This window comes from Helianthus annuus, chromosome 2, assembly GCF_002127325.2.
Source record: "Helianthus annuus cultivar XRQ/B chromosome 2, HanXRQr2.0-SUNRISE, whole genome shotgun sequence".
Classification (NCBI taxonomy): Eukaryota; Viridiplantae; Streptophyta; class Magnoliopsida; order Asterales; family Asteraceae; genus Helianthus; species Helianthus annuus.
The window spans coordinates 169,333,802-169,348,731 of NC_035434.2; the positions used below are offsets into that span (position 1 = coordinate 169,333,802).

A 14,930-nucleotide genomic window follows, 5' to 3' on the forward strand; every position below is an offset into this window, starting at 1 on the left:
TGAAGTTATTTATTAATTTTAGATAAAGATAAGGTTAAAAATAAGTTATATCTATATCTTGGTTATTAATTAATATTAATATTAAAAGAAATTTATATATTATATATTAAACAAAAAATTTATGAGGTTGAAAAAAGGAATGACATGTGGCATTATTTGGATTCTTTTATTATAAGTTAGATACACTCAACCCATTATACTTTTTTTAATCAACTTTATATTATTTGTATATGTACAGATACGATTATCGTATAAAACGTACGAATGACGTAGAAAAGTAAAAAAGGGGTGGTGTCATTTTCATAATTATTTTACTAGTGGAATAATTATCTAAATTACTCTACAAGTGCATCAAACAACATAAAACTCAAAATTATTCTACAAGTGTATCATAATTATATTACTAGTTCATCAAGATAGTTACTCTGCTAATAGAATAATTCCGAAAATATCACCACTTTTTTTTTTACTTTTCCACGTCATTCATACGTTTTGTACAATAACCGTGTTTGTATTTGATCTTTTGTCGTTATTTGTAACAAGGATCTCGAGTAGATCATTAATGACCTGAGTGATTTACACCCAAAAACTAATTTCCGATGAGTTATTAGAAGAATTATTGCCATCCATGTGTCTCAATGAGGAAAATATGTAACTATTTTAACTTTATTTTTTTTTAAATACAGTTTGGTTAACTTTTGCTGAAACACTCTTTTGAAAGATAAAAATAACAACATCCATGTGTTTCAACTTTTTTGAAATACAAAAGTTACTTACACGTTAAAAGAATATTGGTAGCACAGTAGAGTACAGTTTGTTACAAAACATAATCATAAAGTCATATCCTCCTCTATTTTATTTAAACTGCTATCATTCTAACCATAAATCTATGCAACACCACCCCTCACCTCACTCTCTCAACACCACCACTCAATGGAGCCACCGTCACCGGAATCACACCTCCAAAATCTCCGACCCATCAAAGTTCTAGGCACCGGAGCAATGGGTACCGTCTTTCTCGTCTACAATCACCTCACTGATCCATCCGCACACCACAAATTCGCTCTCAAAGTCGTCGAAAAGTGCTCGCTTCTTGCCGACCCGAACTCCAACCGCCGTGCCCGGTGGGAAGTTTCGGTTCTGGACAGGTTGAACCGGCAACCCCACCGGTTTCTTCCGTCGTTGATTGGATCGGTTGAGACGGAAGAAGTTTTCGCGTGGAGTTTCCCGTTTTGTCCCGGAGGGGATTTGAACATGTTACGCCATCGGCAAAACGATGGCGTATTTTCCGCCGCGGTTATTCAGTTTTACGCGGCGGAAATTGTGTGCGCCCTGGCACACCTTCATTCCATGGGGATTGTGTACCGGGATTTGAAACCTGAAAATATATTGATTCAGGGGTCAGGTCACGTGACACTTACAGACTTTGATTTGTCACGTGACCTGACTCCAAAAACAATGAAGTCACTCCTTATGTTATCAGAGCAGGATATTAATAATAATAAACATCACCGGAAAATCACACGTGTCATAAAAATAAATAGCTCACGTGTGTCTCCGGTGACACGTAAAACTACGAGTTTTTCCTCTGGCGAACGGTCGAATTCGTTCGTCGGAACAGAAGAATACGTGGCACCGGAGATGGTGCGTGGCGAGGGTCACGACTTCGCCGTTGACTGGTGGGCATTGGGGATACTATGCTACGAAATGTTGTACGGTACAACTCCATTTCGCGGGAAAAACCGAAAAGATACATTTGGTAGAATACTAACAATGCCGTTAAAGTTCACGGGAAAACCAACGCCGTTAACGGATTTAATCACGAAGTTACTCGAGAGAGACCCCACGCGCCGGCTAGGGTATGCTAGAGGCGCGTGTGAGATCCAAGAGCATCCGTTTTTTAACGGATTGCAATGGGATCTATTAACCGAAGTTGAACGGCCTCCGTTTATTCCGTCAAAGGATGACGTTGAGTCAACGTCTAATTTAGACGGTTTGACTGTAACGGAGTATTTTCGGAAGCTAAGGCAACCGCCGTCACTGTTAGAATCTCCGTCAAGAGATGACTGTGGATATAACGTCTCGTTTACGGAGTTTTAACTTTTTTATTTTTTAAGTTTAACATGGGTGTTTTGGTTGTGTTGTATACAAGAGAAATAACGGTAGGACGTTAGTGACGGCGTTAGTTAAGTGGTTGGGGGCGTATTTAGGGATGGTATATTTTGTTAGGTGTTGTTGTTAATTACAAATTCTAATAATTGAAAATAAATAAAAAGTTTTGTACCACCTTTATTAGTGATAATTGCAAGATTGTAATACCATGTGTTCTTGATCATGAGTCTTTTATTTGTTTTAAATATATTAGTTACTTTAATATTTTTTTTTTATTTTTTTAACTTTTAGTTAATAGATTAGTTACAATAACCGAATTTAGGTTATCATAATTACCTATAAATAGAGGGACACCTGTAATATTTCTATGTTTGTCAATGATCTCTAGATCAAGTGGTGGAGGGCTTGCATTTCTCTTGAGAGATGCAAGTTCGACTCTCACTTGGTGCAGAGTGAGGCATTGGTGGGCAATGATAGGAGACCCAGGGAAACCTGGGTTGGATCCTTGAGCCAAACGGGTTTTACCGGTAATTTCACCGTCGTGCCTACGGGCGGGTGGGTTACCGGGTTTTCTCCGGAATTGGTGGTGGACTCGGGTTACTCTCGGAGTACTCCGTTTGTCCAGTGGGTGCCCCGAGAGTGCTCGGGATTGAGTTTGTTGGCCGTTCAAAAAAAAAAAAAAAATTCTAAACAAGGGACTAGCCTTTTGGTCGTGTGGTTGTCTGTTTATGTGGTTTTTAATATAAGTACTCAAAAAAAAAAAAAGCCATAAACCGGTTATGAAATGATAAGGATTAGGGAACATTAGGTCCTGAGTTCGATTTCTATAAGGGGGTTTTCCTAGATTTATTGGGTTTCATCCTAAATTGGTGTATGAACATTATTGTCTGGTGGAGATGGATATGATCCGATGGTTTTACTGATGGCATGATATTCTAGTGGTCCGTCAGTTATACAGATTTGCCGTTTAGAAAAAGAAGTTGACAATTTAGTAATTTGCTTAGTGAGTAAGTTGATTTTTGATTCAAAGAGAATGATTTGGTTTTCAAAACACTATTGTATGACTTCAATGGCTATCATTGATTTAGGAAATTGGATTCTCCCCTATCATATGTTTAAATGCTTCAAGTTTTTCACTACTTTTTACTTGAGTAAAAAAAAATTATATGTTCACGTATCAAACATCACTATCAACATGAAACATATTAACCGGTAAAAGCTTATGACTTGAAATGAGATGTTCCATCAAAACTACACATCCTAAAATCTCATGAATGTATGGTACATGTTCAATTTATTTTTACAATAATTATTTTTTTATAAATATGGTGTAATCTTTAAAACCTCATATATAGAGTATAGAAGAAGTATAATAAGATACGCTACTTCTAAAAAATATCTAAGTAAGACGTCATATACGATAACTTTTTATAACAACATCGTTGTACGTATGAAAATAACGATGCAATAATAAATATGGTTTTTTATCGGTTAAAGCGTGATGACGTGACACTCCATAGTGTCGTATGTTTATAGAAAAAACTAAATATAGTTTTTTAGAACGGCTAAATATAGCTATTATGTATTTTAAAACATAAGAAATGTTAAATTATCAAAATTAAAAATAAACAAATCCTAAAGTTTTCAATGAGAAACCACCAAATTAGGGATCAAATCCTCTAAAAATGAATATAATCAATCCAACAAACCGATTGATTTGACTAGTCTTGTTAGGCCTTAGGTCAAGCAACTAAAAAAAATCTAAAATTTATTATTTTCACAAGATTATAAAAAGTAGAACTCATATGATGAGAAGTAGACAAAATGTTCTGAAATTACGGGACTGAATTTGATGTGCTTGTGTTTTAGCCTTCCCCACTATCTTGACTTATACAAAAAGAAGCCGTCCACGAAATATATGTAGAAAATATTATTAAATTATAAGTTTTTATAGGTTTATTTGTACTCCAATATGCCATACCCATTATACTTCTAGATTTATGAAAAAACACAAAAGAATTGTTATGTTTACATAAATTTAGAACGTGGGGTGTGGGTTGGGGCGGTGGTTTGGGTTCAAAGTCGGCTGCTCCATCCTGGGCAAGCGTTGAGTATGGCGTTGCCCTTTTGGCGTGGAGATTGAGCCTGACGTGGGGGGGGGGGGGGGTGAGTGACATGACTGACTTTGGTTGGCTAGTTCAATCTAGCCGTTGGAGGTAGCCGTTGCCAAACCATAAAAAATCTACATGGCTGGCCACGACAAACTAAGTCACGGCACACCACGCCCCTAGTTTTAAATTATTAACTTGTGACTCCCACCCCCGTCATGTGTCGAGCAATGTCCCCAACTCAAGCTCCTCCACACCCCATATTCTTTAACATGCTAAATTATATCCTATTGCCCAATAGTCATGTGAACTCAATTTAATCAATAACTCTTAATTTACATTTATGTGACCAATACTCATTCCATTCCACTGTAATAAAGAAGTAACTCGTATGTCCTTACGTTGCTTGTGAAGATTGAAGTACCATTAAACTATATACATTTTGACTTACACGTCGTATGTCCTCGTTATAGTGAGATTGGCCTTACCTTAATAACAAAAATGAAAATTAGGAGTGTCATTAAAAAATTATCTGTATGGATTATTATCCGACAATATATAATAGTTTAGATTATCAACATCCAAAGTGACTTTTTATATATTACATGTGTATTTAGCTCAAATAAACAAACAAAAGTAAAGACATAATGGCTCAAACAAGTAAATTATCTAGGCTTAAAACTTGAAGAATTAATGGCCCGAATCTCTTTTATCTTGAACACCGTCGTCTACCTTCAACGCGTCATCCGCTCCTATCCTCATTCCTCAGGACATCATCAAACAATTTGCATCGATAAATTTAATCTAAAAAAATATTATATTTATACACAATACATAAAACTTAGAAAAATAACTCTTCCACCTATAACTTTTTTAGGTTATAATTGTCGGTTATAAGCCCAGGTAAAAGAGAGATTTGTATTTAAAAGTGTTAAAAAGAGCCCGACTTTATAATTCGCTTATTGCCTTTAAAAACGTTGAAACGGCTCTGTTTCTAATCGTATATTGAACAAATATGAAAAGAAATTATTCCGGTTATGCTTACAATAACATATAGATTATAAAGTTGATTTCATGATTGGTTTTCTAGCAAATTATCATCCATGAATCACTAAACATTTGAATATATGATTAAAAAAAACTTGTTATATAAGTTCTTTTTTTAAGTATGCAAAAAAGGGTGGTGGGGTTACAATCTTCAAACCAAGAATACATACTTCCGACAGACTCATAGTCACGATTGGGTTGTCGTCAAATACGATACAAATAAGGCAATAATAAGGTTAAAACGTCATCGTACCTTTTAAGCTAATCCAATACTAATCGAGTGTAACTTCACATTCATCCATCATCATGCTATGGTTCATTGTTTCTGATTGCCTTATCAAATACACAGTAAATATATTTATTGATGGTGAGGCCTGAAAATGGGGCTGGCAATTGGGTACCTGTTAAGACACGATTAGACCTGTTTGACTGAAAAATACACCCTTTGACTTTTTTAATTTTTAAAATAATTAAAATTACAATGTTAGGATCTATCATTTATTCACCTTTGTGCATAAAACATAAAACTGTTTTATAAACATGAGGTAGAAAGTAGTTAAACGAGTCGTAATCATGTTTGAAACTTATGTTGTGCGCGCCGTCAGAAACCTGTTAAGACACGAATTGCCAGCCTTACCTGAAAATGAACCGAATGTTCATGAACCTGTTTGACGGAAAGTTCGTTTATGAAGAGGTATGGTCCCAATTCTTGACACACATGGCAGGGACCACACCACTTCTTCCGTCCAACATGGCGTCGACATCAGCAAGTAAATCCAGAAGCTCCTAGAAGCTTCTGGAAGACGCCAAGGCGACACCAAAGATGTTCATCCAGACAAAAAGGACAACACGTGTCACCACTAATCGGACGCCATGTAGACTTGCGACACAACCCGGGGGCAGACTGACAGTTGCGGTACAATTTCTTCAGCATGGACAAATGTTGGCGCGCCACGTGGACCACTATCCTGACCACAGCAGAGGAGACCAAGAGGATATTCCCCTTGGTCGGACAACTGGCGCCCAATAGCAGCTGGCAAGGTCACTCCTCCCTCCTTCACCCTCCGGCTATAAATAGGACCTTTCATCATTCAGGTTATCCATTCTGTTCTCCTCTTATTTCACCTACAACACACACTATTATTCCTCAGAGCAGTACTTATTCTCACGCCGGAGCCCGGTTAAGAGGGAAACCCCCATATTCCCCTCTTAACGAGCTAACAATTTGCTGTTTTGCAGATCCTTAGTCATAGACGAGTAGAGAAGGAGATTGAACCTATATAAGAGACGACCTAGCTAGTTAACCTCAGGTGTTAACCAGTGTTTCATCATTGGCGCCCACCGCATTTTTTTGCAAACCATTTTTATCTCCTTTTTCTTCAAAAAGCTCTCTAAAAGACCGAACCAAACCCTTCCCCTCACGTAGACGGAGAAATCTCTTCCTTTGAACTGATTACGGACATCGCTCACGTCCAAAGGTTTCAAGGGAACGAGAACATCCGAGAAGGGCAAGTAAACAACGAGTTACCCGATATCTTTGGAGCACCTCCAGAGTTATCAATCAAACCACAAACGGAGCCACTTTCCGACCTTCACCCGGGATAGTTAACCAAACACCTCTAGAAGTTCCAACATCAAACCATGGGGCTGGACCTTCAGCACTATCGGGTCAAACACAGTTGAACTTTTTGGCACTTTTAGGGCTACCCGAAGGAAAAACTCTGGCTGCCTGGTATGCCGAGCAAACGACGTCTCTGAACCTTGTCTATGCGCAACTCAGCGCACAGCAAGCTTTTCTCCAAGCGCAAGCTAATCAGTCCGCTTTTGTTACTCCACCATAAAAGCCTCCGAACACCCATATCCCTCAACAAACACATGCGTGGAACCTACACCCTGAGAAAGCACCTAACGTCAGAATGCAAAGTGTGCACGATAAGCGCGACACTTATGGTGAAACGGAAAGCAATTATGTGCAACACACTCATCAGCAGAAAAAGCCAGTACACAGTCGTTTAGGCCCGCGCAACATAAACAATGAATGGGATAGCTACAATGAATAAGATGACACGACGTACAAGAGAGAAAACACGGTATTTAGCAGATTACCACCAGAACACGAGGCGTATAAACCCCACAAGCGCGCGGGGTACAATCCAAATGCAGAACATGATTACTCGTTGAGCTATCGCCCAGAAGGCATAGCTGAAAAGTCTAAGTTCATCAGAGAGATCGCAACAGCTGACATAGACAAGACAAAACTGCCACACAATGTGGGCAAGTACAACGGCTTAACAGATCCTGACGACCACCTCCAAGTCTTCAATGGCGCAGGGTTAACAGGTGGTTGGACGCTACCCACTTGGTGTCACCTTTTTGCGCAAACCTTTGTCGGCGCAGCGCGCGTCTGGTTTGATAGTTTACCTGCAGGAACGATTAAATCCTGGATGAATTTTCGGGATAAGTTTCTCGCATATTTGTCACAATAGCGCAGGCACACGAGAGATCCAGCAGATTGTCTAAACATCTGGAGGAAAGACCATGAAAGCGTTGAAGACTTCATCACTAGGTACAACAAATAGTGCCTAGAAATTGGGGATGTAGGGGAGAAAATGATGTGCGCACACTCTATAAGGGTCGTTAAATGCGATGACCTAATCAAAAGAGTCAAAGGAAGAGACGAAGGTCCCAAAGACTGGGATACTTTTATCGAAGCAGCAAAAACAATTGCAAGAACTGACAAACAACTGAGCGGCGATGACAGCCGTCAGTACAGTTATAACCAGCATGATAGACGAAACAAGAAAGGCAATGGTCAGCCCTGGAAATCATCTGGTTATAGAGAATGAAGTCCGCCAGCTGAGGACGCGAGCACCACGATTAATCAGACCAGTCATCGCAAAGAAGTTAAAAAAGAGAATAGAGAAAAGCAATGGACGCCCTTGACGAATACCCCTTCCGAGGTTCTGTCAACAGAAAATCATCAGTTCAAACCTCCATTGCAAATGAGAAACAAGAGAGGGCAAGACCCAAATCTTTTCTGTGAGTTTCATAAGGATACAGGTCACCTGACAGATGACTGCTTCAGCCTCAGACAAGAGATAGAACGCTCTTTAAAAAATAGTAAACTCACACATCTTGTGAAAGGAGGAAAAAGAGATAATCGACAGATCCAGAGAAGGGAAGAAGGCCCAGATAACAAAAAGCTTCGAAAACTGAAAACTCACATGATTCAAGGTGGCCAAAGAAGACCACGAAAGAATTACAACAAGCGCGCCCAAGACGATTCTTGGCACGAAAGACAAGTCGTTTTCCCTGTGGTAAGAGGAGGTCCACGAGAGCGAAGACCTATAGTCATTCCTGGGGTGTTCGGGTGTCCCACCCCAATATTCCACGTAATATCGGTGGGCCCGGCGGGGAGTATCGTGACGTAGTTGATATCATCATTGTCAACACACACAATAATATAGCACACAGCGGAAGGCTGGGTAAATAAACTATTACAAACCATACTGTCTGAATGTCAAGTGTACAAATGTTACAGACGAGTATGTAATAAGATCCACAGGCGGATCAAAATGTACAAGGAAACAAAACTACAAACTCCGGGTATCTTATGGATTTGCAAGATCCTCTATGACACCCTATAGCTCCAGCCTATTTCAGGAAGTACCTGTCAATCAATCTTTAGGAAAATACGTCAGTTTACACCGGTAAATACAATTTAACTGACTCGTTTTAAAAGCATTTAAAAAAATGATTTAGGTGCACATGGCACAAATCATTTATAACTTGGGACAATCTTATTAAAATCTTGTATACAGTTTTACATGTTTGTCATACATGTGGAGCCGGTTTGGAAGCCGAACATGATTAACAGACTCACCACTTATAGAACCCACAAATTTAATATTTAGCATTTGCATCTGTCAGGTGCATGCCTGCACCCCGTGCATAGGTCGTGGCCATTAGTAACTTAAATGAGCCGAGGATATCCAGGACACGGTCGTTAACCCTCAAATGTTTATGTTATCAAACAATACAGATTAAAACGGGTTATGCGGATTTATTAAATCACAATCCGACAAAATAATCCCATACCCGACCAAGCGGTATTAATATACCGTATCCCAAGCCCGTATAGGGAAAATAAGTTAAAAGTATTTACCTGGTGATAGCAGTAAAATTCCTAAGGTTCTTGAAAGGCACTTTTTACCGGAAGCTATTAATATGTATAGAAGGTTTAATTAGCCTATTAAGATGCTAACGGGTCTTTAATTAAGTCAAGGACTTAGACCGACTAGCTAGAAGGAAACCTTACGGATCTAAATGCTAGATTAAGCGGAGACCGGAATAGAATGTGATTTAGACCCGACAAGCTTGGATACTTGTATAATATGGGTAAACTAAACACATTCTAGAAAATGAGGATTTAATGATAAGGTTAAGCCCGTTTCGGTTATTTTACGTAAACTAGTCACGTAAACCGATCCGAACGCATACAAGCATAACGGGTAACCAAAATAAGTTATATACAGGTCCTAATCATTATTATGCGCAAAATATATTAATATATCAGTAATATATTAACATATATGCCCATAAAGAGTTTATTTATAAAACTGAGTTCCAGGTCTGATTAAATTAGTAAAAACATGTATTTTGATAAGTTATATCAGTAGGATACTTAATATATGAGAAACATACCTTTTATAACCATCTATGCACCGTAGGGGCATTTTGGTAATTTTACATAAGCTTTTAAAGGTCAAAATAGACTTCTGAGTTTAAAACTTTAGCTTACTGTAATATTACATATATTAGCTTAAAATATCAGTAGGAAATTAGTTTTATATGTCAAATATAGTTTTGACCCATACTAGGTGCTATAAACGCTTAAAAACCGATTTAAAGGGCTATTTAGGTAAAAATAGGAAATCTGAGTTTTTGAACAGCTTATAAGGTTCAAAATATTCTATTTATCATATAAAATCAGTAGTAAAAAGTTTGGCATTAAAATGTTATGTAAAACTCATTTTATGTGTGAAAAGGGTAAAACCGACAATTACCGAAATTAAGCTATAATCTTATGTTATGCTCAGCCTAAAAATAAATAAAAAGCTTCAAAAATCCCAAAATATTATTTAACATCAGTAAGTAAAAAGTTTGGTTTCAAAAATCGGGTTTAGATAGGCTTTATGCTAATTACGTCTTTTAATTAATAAAAAGCTCCTTAATTACGTTATTGAGCATAACTCCTATTCTAGACCTCAAACTGATGTCAAATTTTCGGGACATGTCTAAATATCAGTAGCAAAGGTTTTAGTCCATTCACATTGCTAAAAATCTCGGTTTTATACAAAAAGGACGTTTTAGGCATTATTAAGCATAATGACGATCATGTGTATATATTCAAACCATTAGGCACCATGCAATATAACTCCAGAGGGTTATACTACTAAGTAATGTGATCCTAATGGAAGCTTAAAACATGGAAGAATTAAGCTTAAATGGGTCAGAACTGAAAGTCAAAGCAAAAGTCAAGCTTTTGCGACTTTCGGTTATAAACTGACCTTAGACTATTAATTGTCGGGTTAGGACTGATAAAACATGATTAGATATTAATTACCAAGTCATTAGAATGTTAACATATAATTTAGAACCTTTGGTTTATTAATTTTAATCAAATTTGCAATTTCTGTCCAGTTTGACTTTTTGTCAAACTACTTTGACCCGACAATTAACTGGTCAAACGAGATAATTAGGAGATGCCCTTATAAGGGTTAATCACTTATACTAATGTGGTCTTATAACTACTTTCAATTTGAACAGTAGTTAAACGATGCATGATTAATACAAAAGTCAAACTATATTTACACTAAGTTTGACTCGAGGGTAATTAAGCTAATCCTAACGACTAAACAAGTAATTAGAGGCTTACTTAAGGTCCAAGCAGTCTTTTCTACACTTGAGAGTCTTCTCCTTGTCCTTAGCAAGCTCCAGATGGTTGTGATTATCAAATGTTGCAAATGTGCTTTGAAACTCAAGAACTAAGTCCCTTTAAATACTAATTTGAATGATCAAGGATTACTTCCAGGTGTTATAGGGGGCCCTAGGATCACTCCAGGTGTCCTAGCAAGTGAAATAAACCGACATACAGCTTCTGGGATCGTTACAACCGAATATAAGGCGGTGGACAGCCAAAACCCGCACCTGGCAGCATTCTGCTGTTACTGGCAGTCCCTCGCGGCCCGCGTAAGAGTCCTTAGGGGCTTACGCGGCCCGCATGGACACGGTGAACTGGCAAAACAGGTTTCTAAGTTGGCAGATTCAGTCCCTGAATGTTTTTAACCCTCTTTAACCTTATTGTTGACACATAAGGCCCTTGTAGTTAGTTTGATGAAGCTCAAGGATGAATAAACAAACTTTGTTAGGCCCAGGTTCGTTAAATATCTCCATGAAAGCAAGTTTCATCAAGTTGACACTTTTAACCCAAAGTTTGGAAAACATGCTTAACGATCTCGGAATTAAGTGAAATTTTTACCACTTATTCTCGGGAGTAAATTTGAATATTTCGAAGCCTCGGTTTCGTTAAAAGGTCACTCAGAGGTCAGAATTGACATATTGACACTTTTAACCCTTGTAATTTATAACCTTCCGATTAATTTCGCAAACGGCGTCTTATATCCAATTGATTACCTATTTAAGAATATTTTCTTCACGTGTGGTCATTCAGAGGCCCAAGATTGGCATGTTGACACTTTTAGTCCTTTCGTTTGCATATTTTCGCTCTTTGTCAACTTTAGTCCCTTAAACTAAATCTTTCGCATATACAGAGTTTAGGACACGTGTGTATGTATAATTGGACACGTTTTTACGTGGTGTTACATCGGGCATTACCAGACTAACTATATTTTTATAGATCCAGGGAGCACCGCGGTATCATTTATGAGCAATTTTTTAACCAACTCGACCAAGAGGATAAAGCGCGCTTAGAACCAGTGGATTACCCACCAACTGGTTTCTGCAACGAGGCCGTTTTCCCTCTTGGTCAGATATCGTTCCAGGTGCTGCTCTCAGACGGAAGGAACTCAAGAACGAAAGAAGTCACGTTTATGGTGTTACCAGCCAATTCAAGACATGATATCCTCTTAGGAAGAGAGTCCCAAGGAGAGTTTAGCATGATTTGTTTGGGGCCACATTCAGCTGTTGGCTTTCCAACAGAGACAGGGATAGCCATAATCTACACAAGAAAGGAGGTCCTCGTGAATGGCGAAATTAGACCAGCAAAAACAAGCAAGCCTACACCGCGCGCAGAACCTGAAAAATGGATACTAAACAATGAGTACCCAGAACAAACTGTCACATTGGGCCCAGCAATGTCCGATCTCACGCGCGCGGCGCTAAAGAAGCTGTTGTTCGAAAACATTGACGTGTTTGCCTGGATACCAGCCGACATGGTTGGCGTCCCTCGGCACATAGCAGAACACAGATTGAATGTTTCTGAGAATGCTAAACCAGTGGTGCATACGAAGCGACACCTGGGAGACATAAAACATGATGCCATGCAGGAACAAATCACAGAACAAATCACAGAATTATTAAACCCAGTGATGGTCCCTAAAGGAAATGGTGGTTGGAGAATGTGCGTGGATTATAAAGATTTGAACAAAGCATGCCCAAGCGACTGCTATGCTTTACCAGAAATTGGCGAAAAGATCGATTCATTGGCATCTTTCAGATGGAAATGTTATCTTGATTGTTACAAGGGATACCATCAGGTGCAGATGGCTATTCAAGACGAAGACAAAACTGCGTTTCGGAGACCGACATGGTTGTATTGTTATACAAAAATGCCCTTTGGTCTAAAGAACGCAGGCGCGACTTACCAGAGACTGATGAACGAAATGTTCAGCGATGCTATCGGCAAATACATCGAAGTATACATGGATGACCTGGTCATCATGAGCAAAGAAGAAAGTATGATGCTGGTAAACATTCAAAAAACGTTCGATACGTTGTGCAGGGTAAATATTAAGCTAAATCCAGCGAAGTGTTCCTTCGGGATGGAAGAAGGGAATTTCCTGGGTTTCATCATTACAAAGGGTGGGTTTAAGGTCAATCTTGAAAATGTGCAAGCGATAGAGCGGATGCCTTCACCATCAACGATAAAAGAAATGCAGAAGTTGGCTGGACGGTTAGCAGCACTCAACCGCTTCCTCGCCAATCATGCAGCAAAATCCTTTCCATTTATCAAAACCCTCCGCAATTGTGTAAAGAAAAACCAGTTCCAGTGGACTCCAGAAGCCGAGCATGCATTCCGAGAAATGAAGGACTGCCTCATACGATTGCCAACGCTGACAACACCAATGAAAGGTGAACCCCTGGTAATGTACCTCTCAGCGTCAGAAAAAGCGGTAGGATCAGTTTTACTGGTGAACCGACAAGGCATACAAACGCCAGTGTATTACGTGTCTTGCACCCTGAATGACCCAGAAACAAGATATGCCATAATGGAAAAGCTGGTCCTCGCATTGATCCATGTCATTGCCAACCATGTCATTCACGTCCTGACGAATTATAACATCGGAAACATCCTTGCAAGAGCTGAGATATCCGGAAGGTTAGCAAAGTGGGCAATAGAACTAGGAGGCCACAACGTGTTTTTTAGACCAAGGCCAGCGATCAAAGGTCAGGTGTTGGCTGGTTTCCTAACAGAGGTGCCCGACGACAAAGACAGAGAATACAAAGCAATGGAGAAGGCTGAAAAACAACATTCAGAAGAACCATGGCTACTATTGTAACACCTCGAAAAATTTCGTCCAATAATGTCTTGACACGTGTCATAAGGTTCCGTTATGTGAAAACATACTTTAGAGGGACTAAAAGTGACAAACAGTGAAAACTATGGAACGTAAGGGTCCAAAGTGTCAACAATGGATAAATAGACTCTATGATAACCCTACATAATGTTTATAACCTTTAACGGATGGTTCATGGATCATACGACGCGGAAATTGCACAAAAGTGAAGTATTGTAAACTATAGGGGCCAAAAGTGTCAACATGTTTAATTTATACCTCTGAGTGAACTTTTGGCAGACCCGAAGCTTTGTATAGCTAAAATATACTCACTAGAATATGTGGTAAAAATTTCATGAAGTTTCGTCAACGTATGAGAAAGTTATGGCCAAAACCGTACTTAAAGGACTAAAAGCGTCAACGTCGAATTTCATGGCTTTTCGGTTGAGCGCAAAGTTATCCGAGGACATTACCATGTTGGTAAAAGTCCTAAGGTTCTTAGAAACCAAGTTTGGGGGTTTACGGGTCGAGAAAAGTAGCCGAAACATCGCGTACAAGTTCAGGGGTCAAAGCTGTCAATACATGAAACTTATTTTGGCTGAACCAGGGTCAGGCGACCCGCCTGGGAAAGCCCAAGCGGGCTGCGTGGGTTGCCCAGCGACAGAAACTTCGGTTTTGGTTGATTTGGGTCCGATTTCAAGTGCCATACAGCTCATTTGCACCTCCAATTAACCCAATAACATGCCATGCATGCCTACTACTACAGTAACCTCGAATTTATGGCCATAAATCAGATTATTGAGCTCATTCTTAGACATTTGCATTAGTAACCAAGTGCTCTCAACATTCAAGAACTTCAAGGCAG

The 14,930-nt window shown here is 39.0% G+C and overlaps 1 protein-coding gene across 1 annotated transcript; it reads left to right on the forward strand.

The window, feature by feature from the left end:
• Positions 1-798: 798 nt before the first annotated feature.
• Positions 799-2,318, forward strand: LOC110927115 (serine/threonine-protein kinase UCN-like). The gene has a single exon (XM_022170717.2). The coding sequence runs from the start codon at positions 934-936 to the stop codon at positions 2,098-2,100; it is 1,167 nt and encodes a 388-aa protein (XP_022026409.1). The 5' UTR covers positions 799-933; the 3' UTR covers positions 2,101-2,318.
• The last annotated feature ends 12,612 nt before the right edge of the window (positions 2,319-14,930 follow it).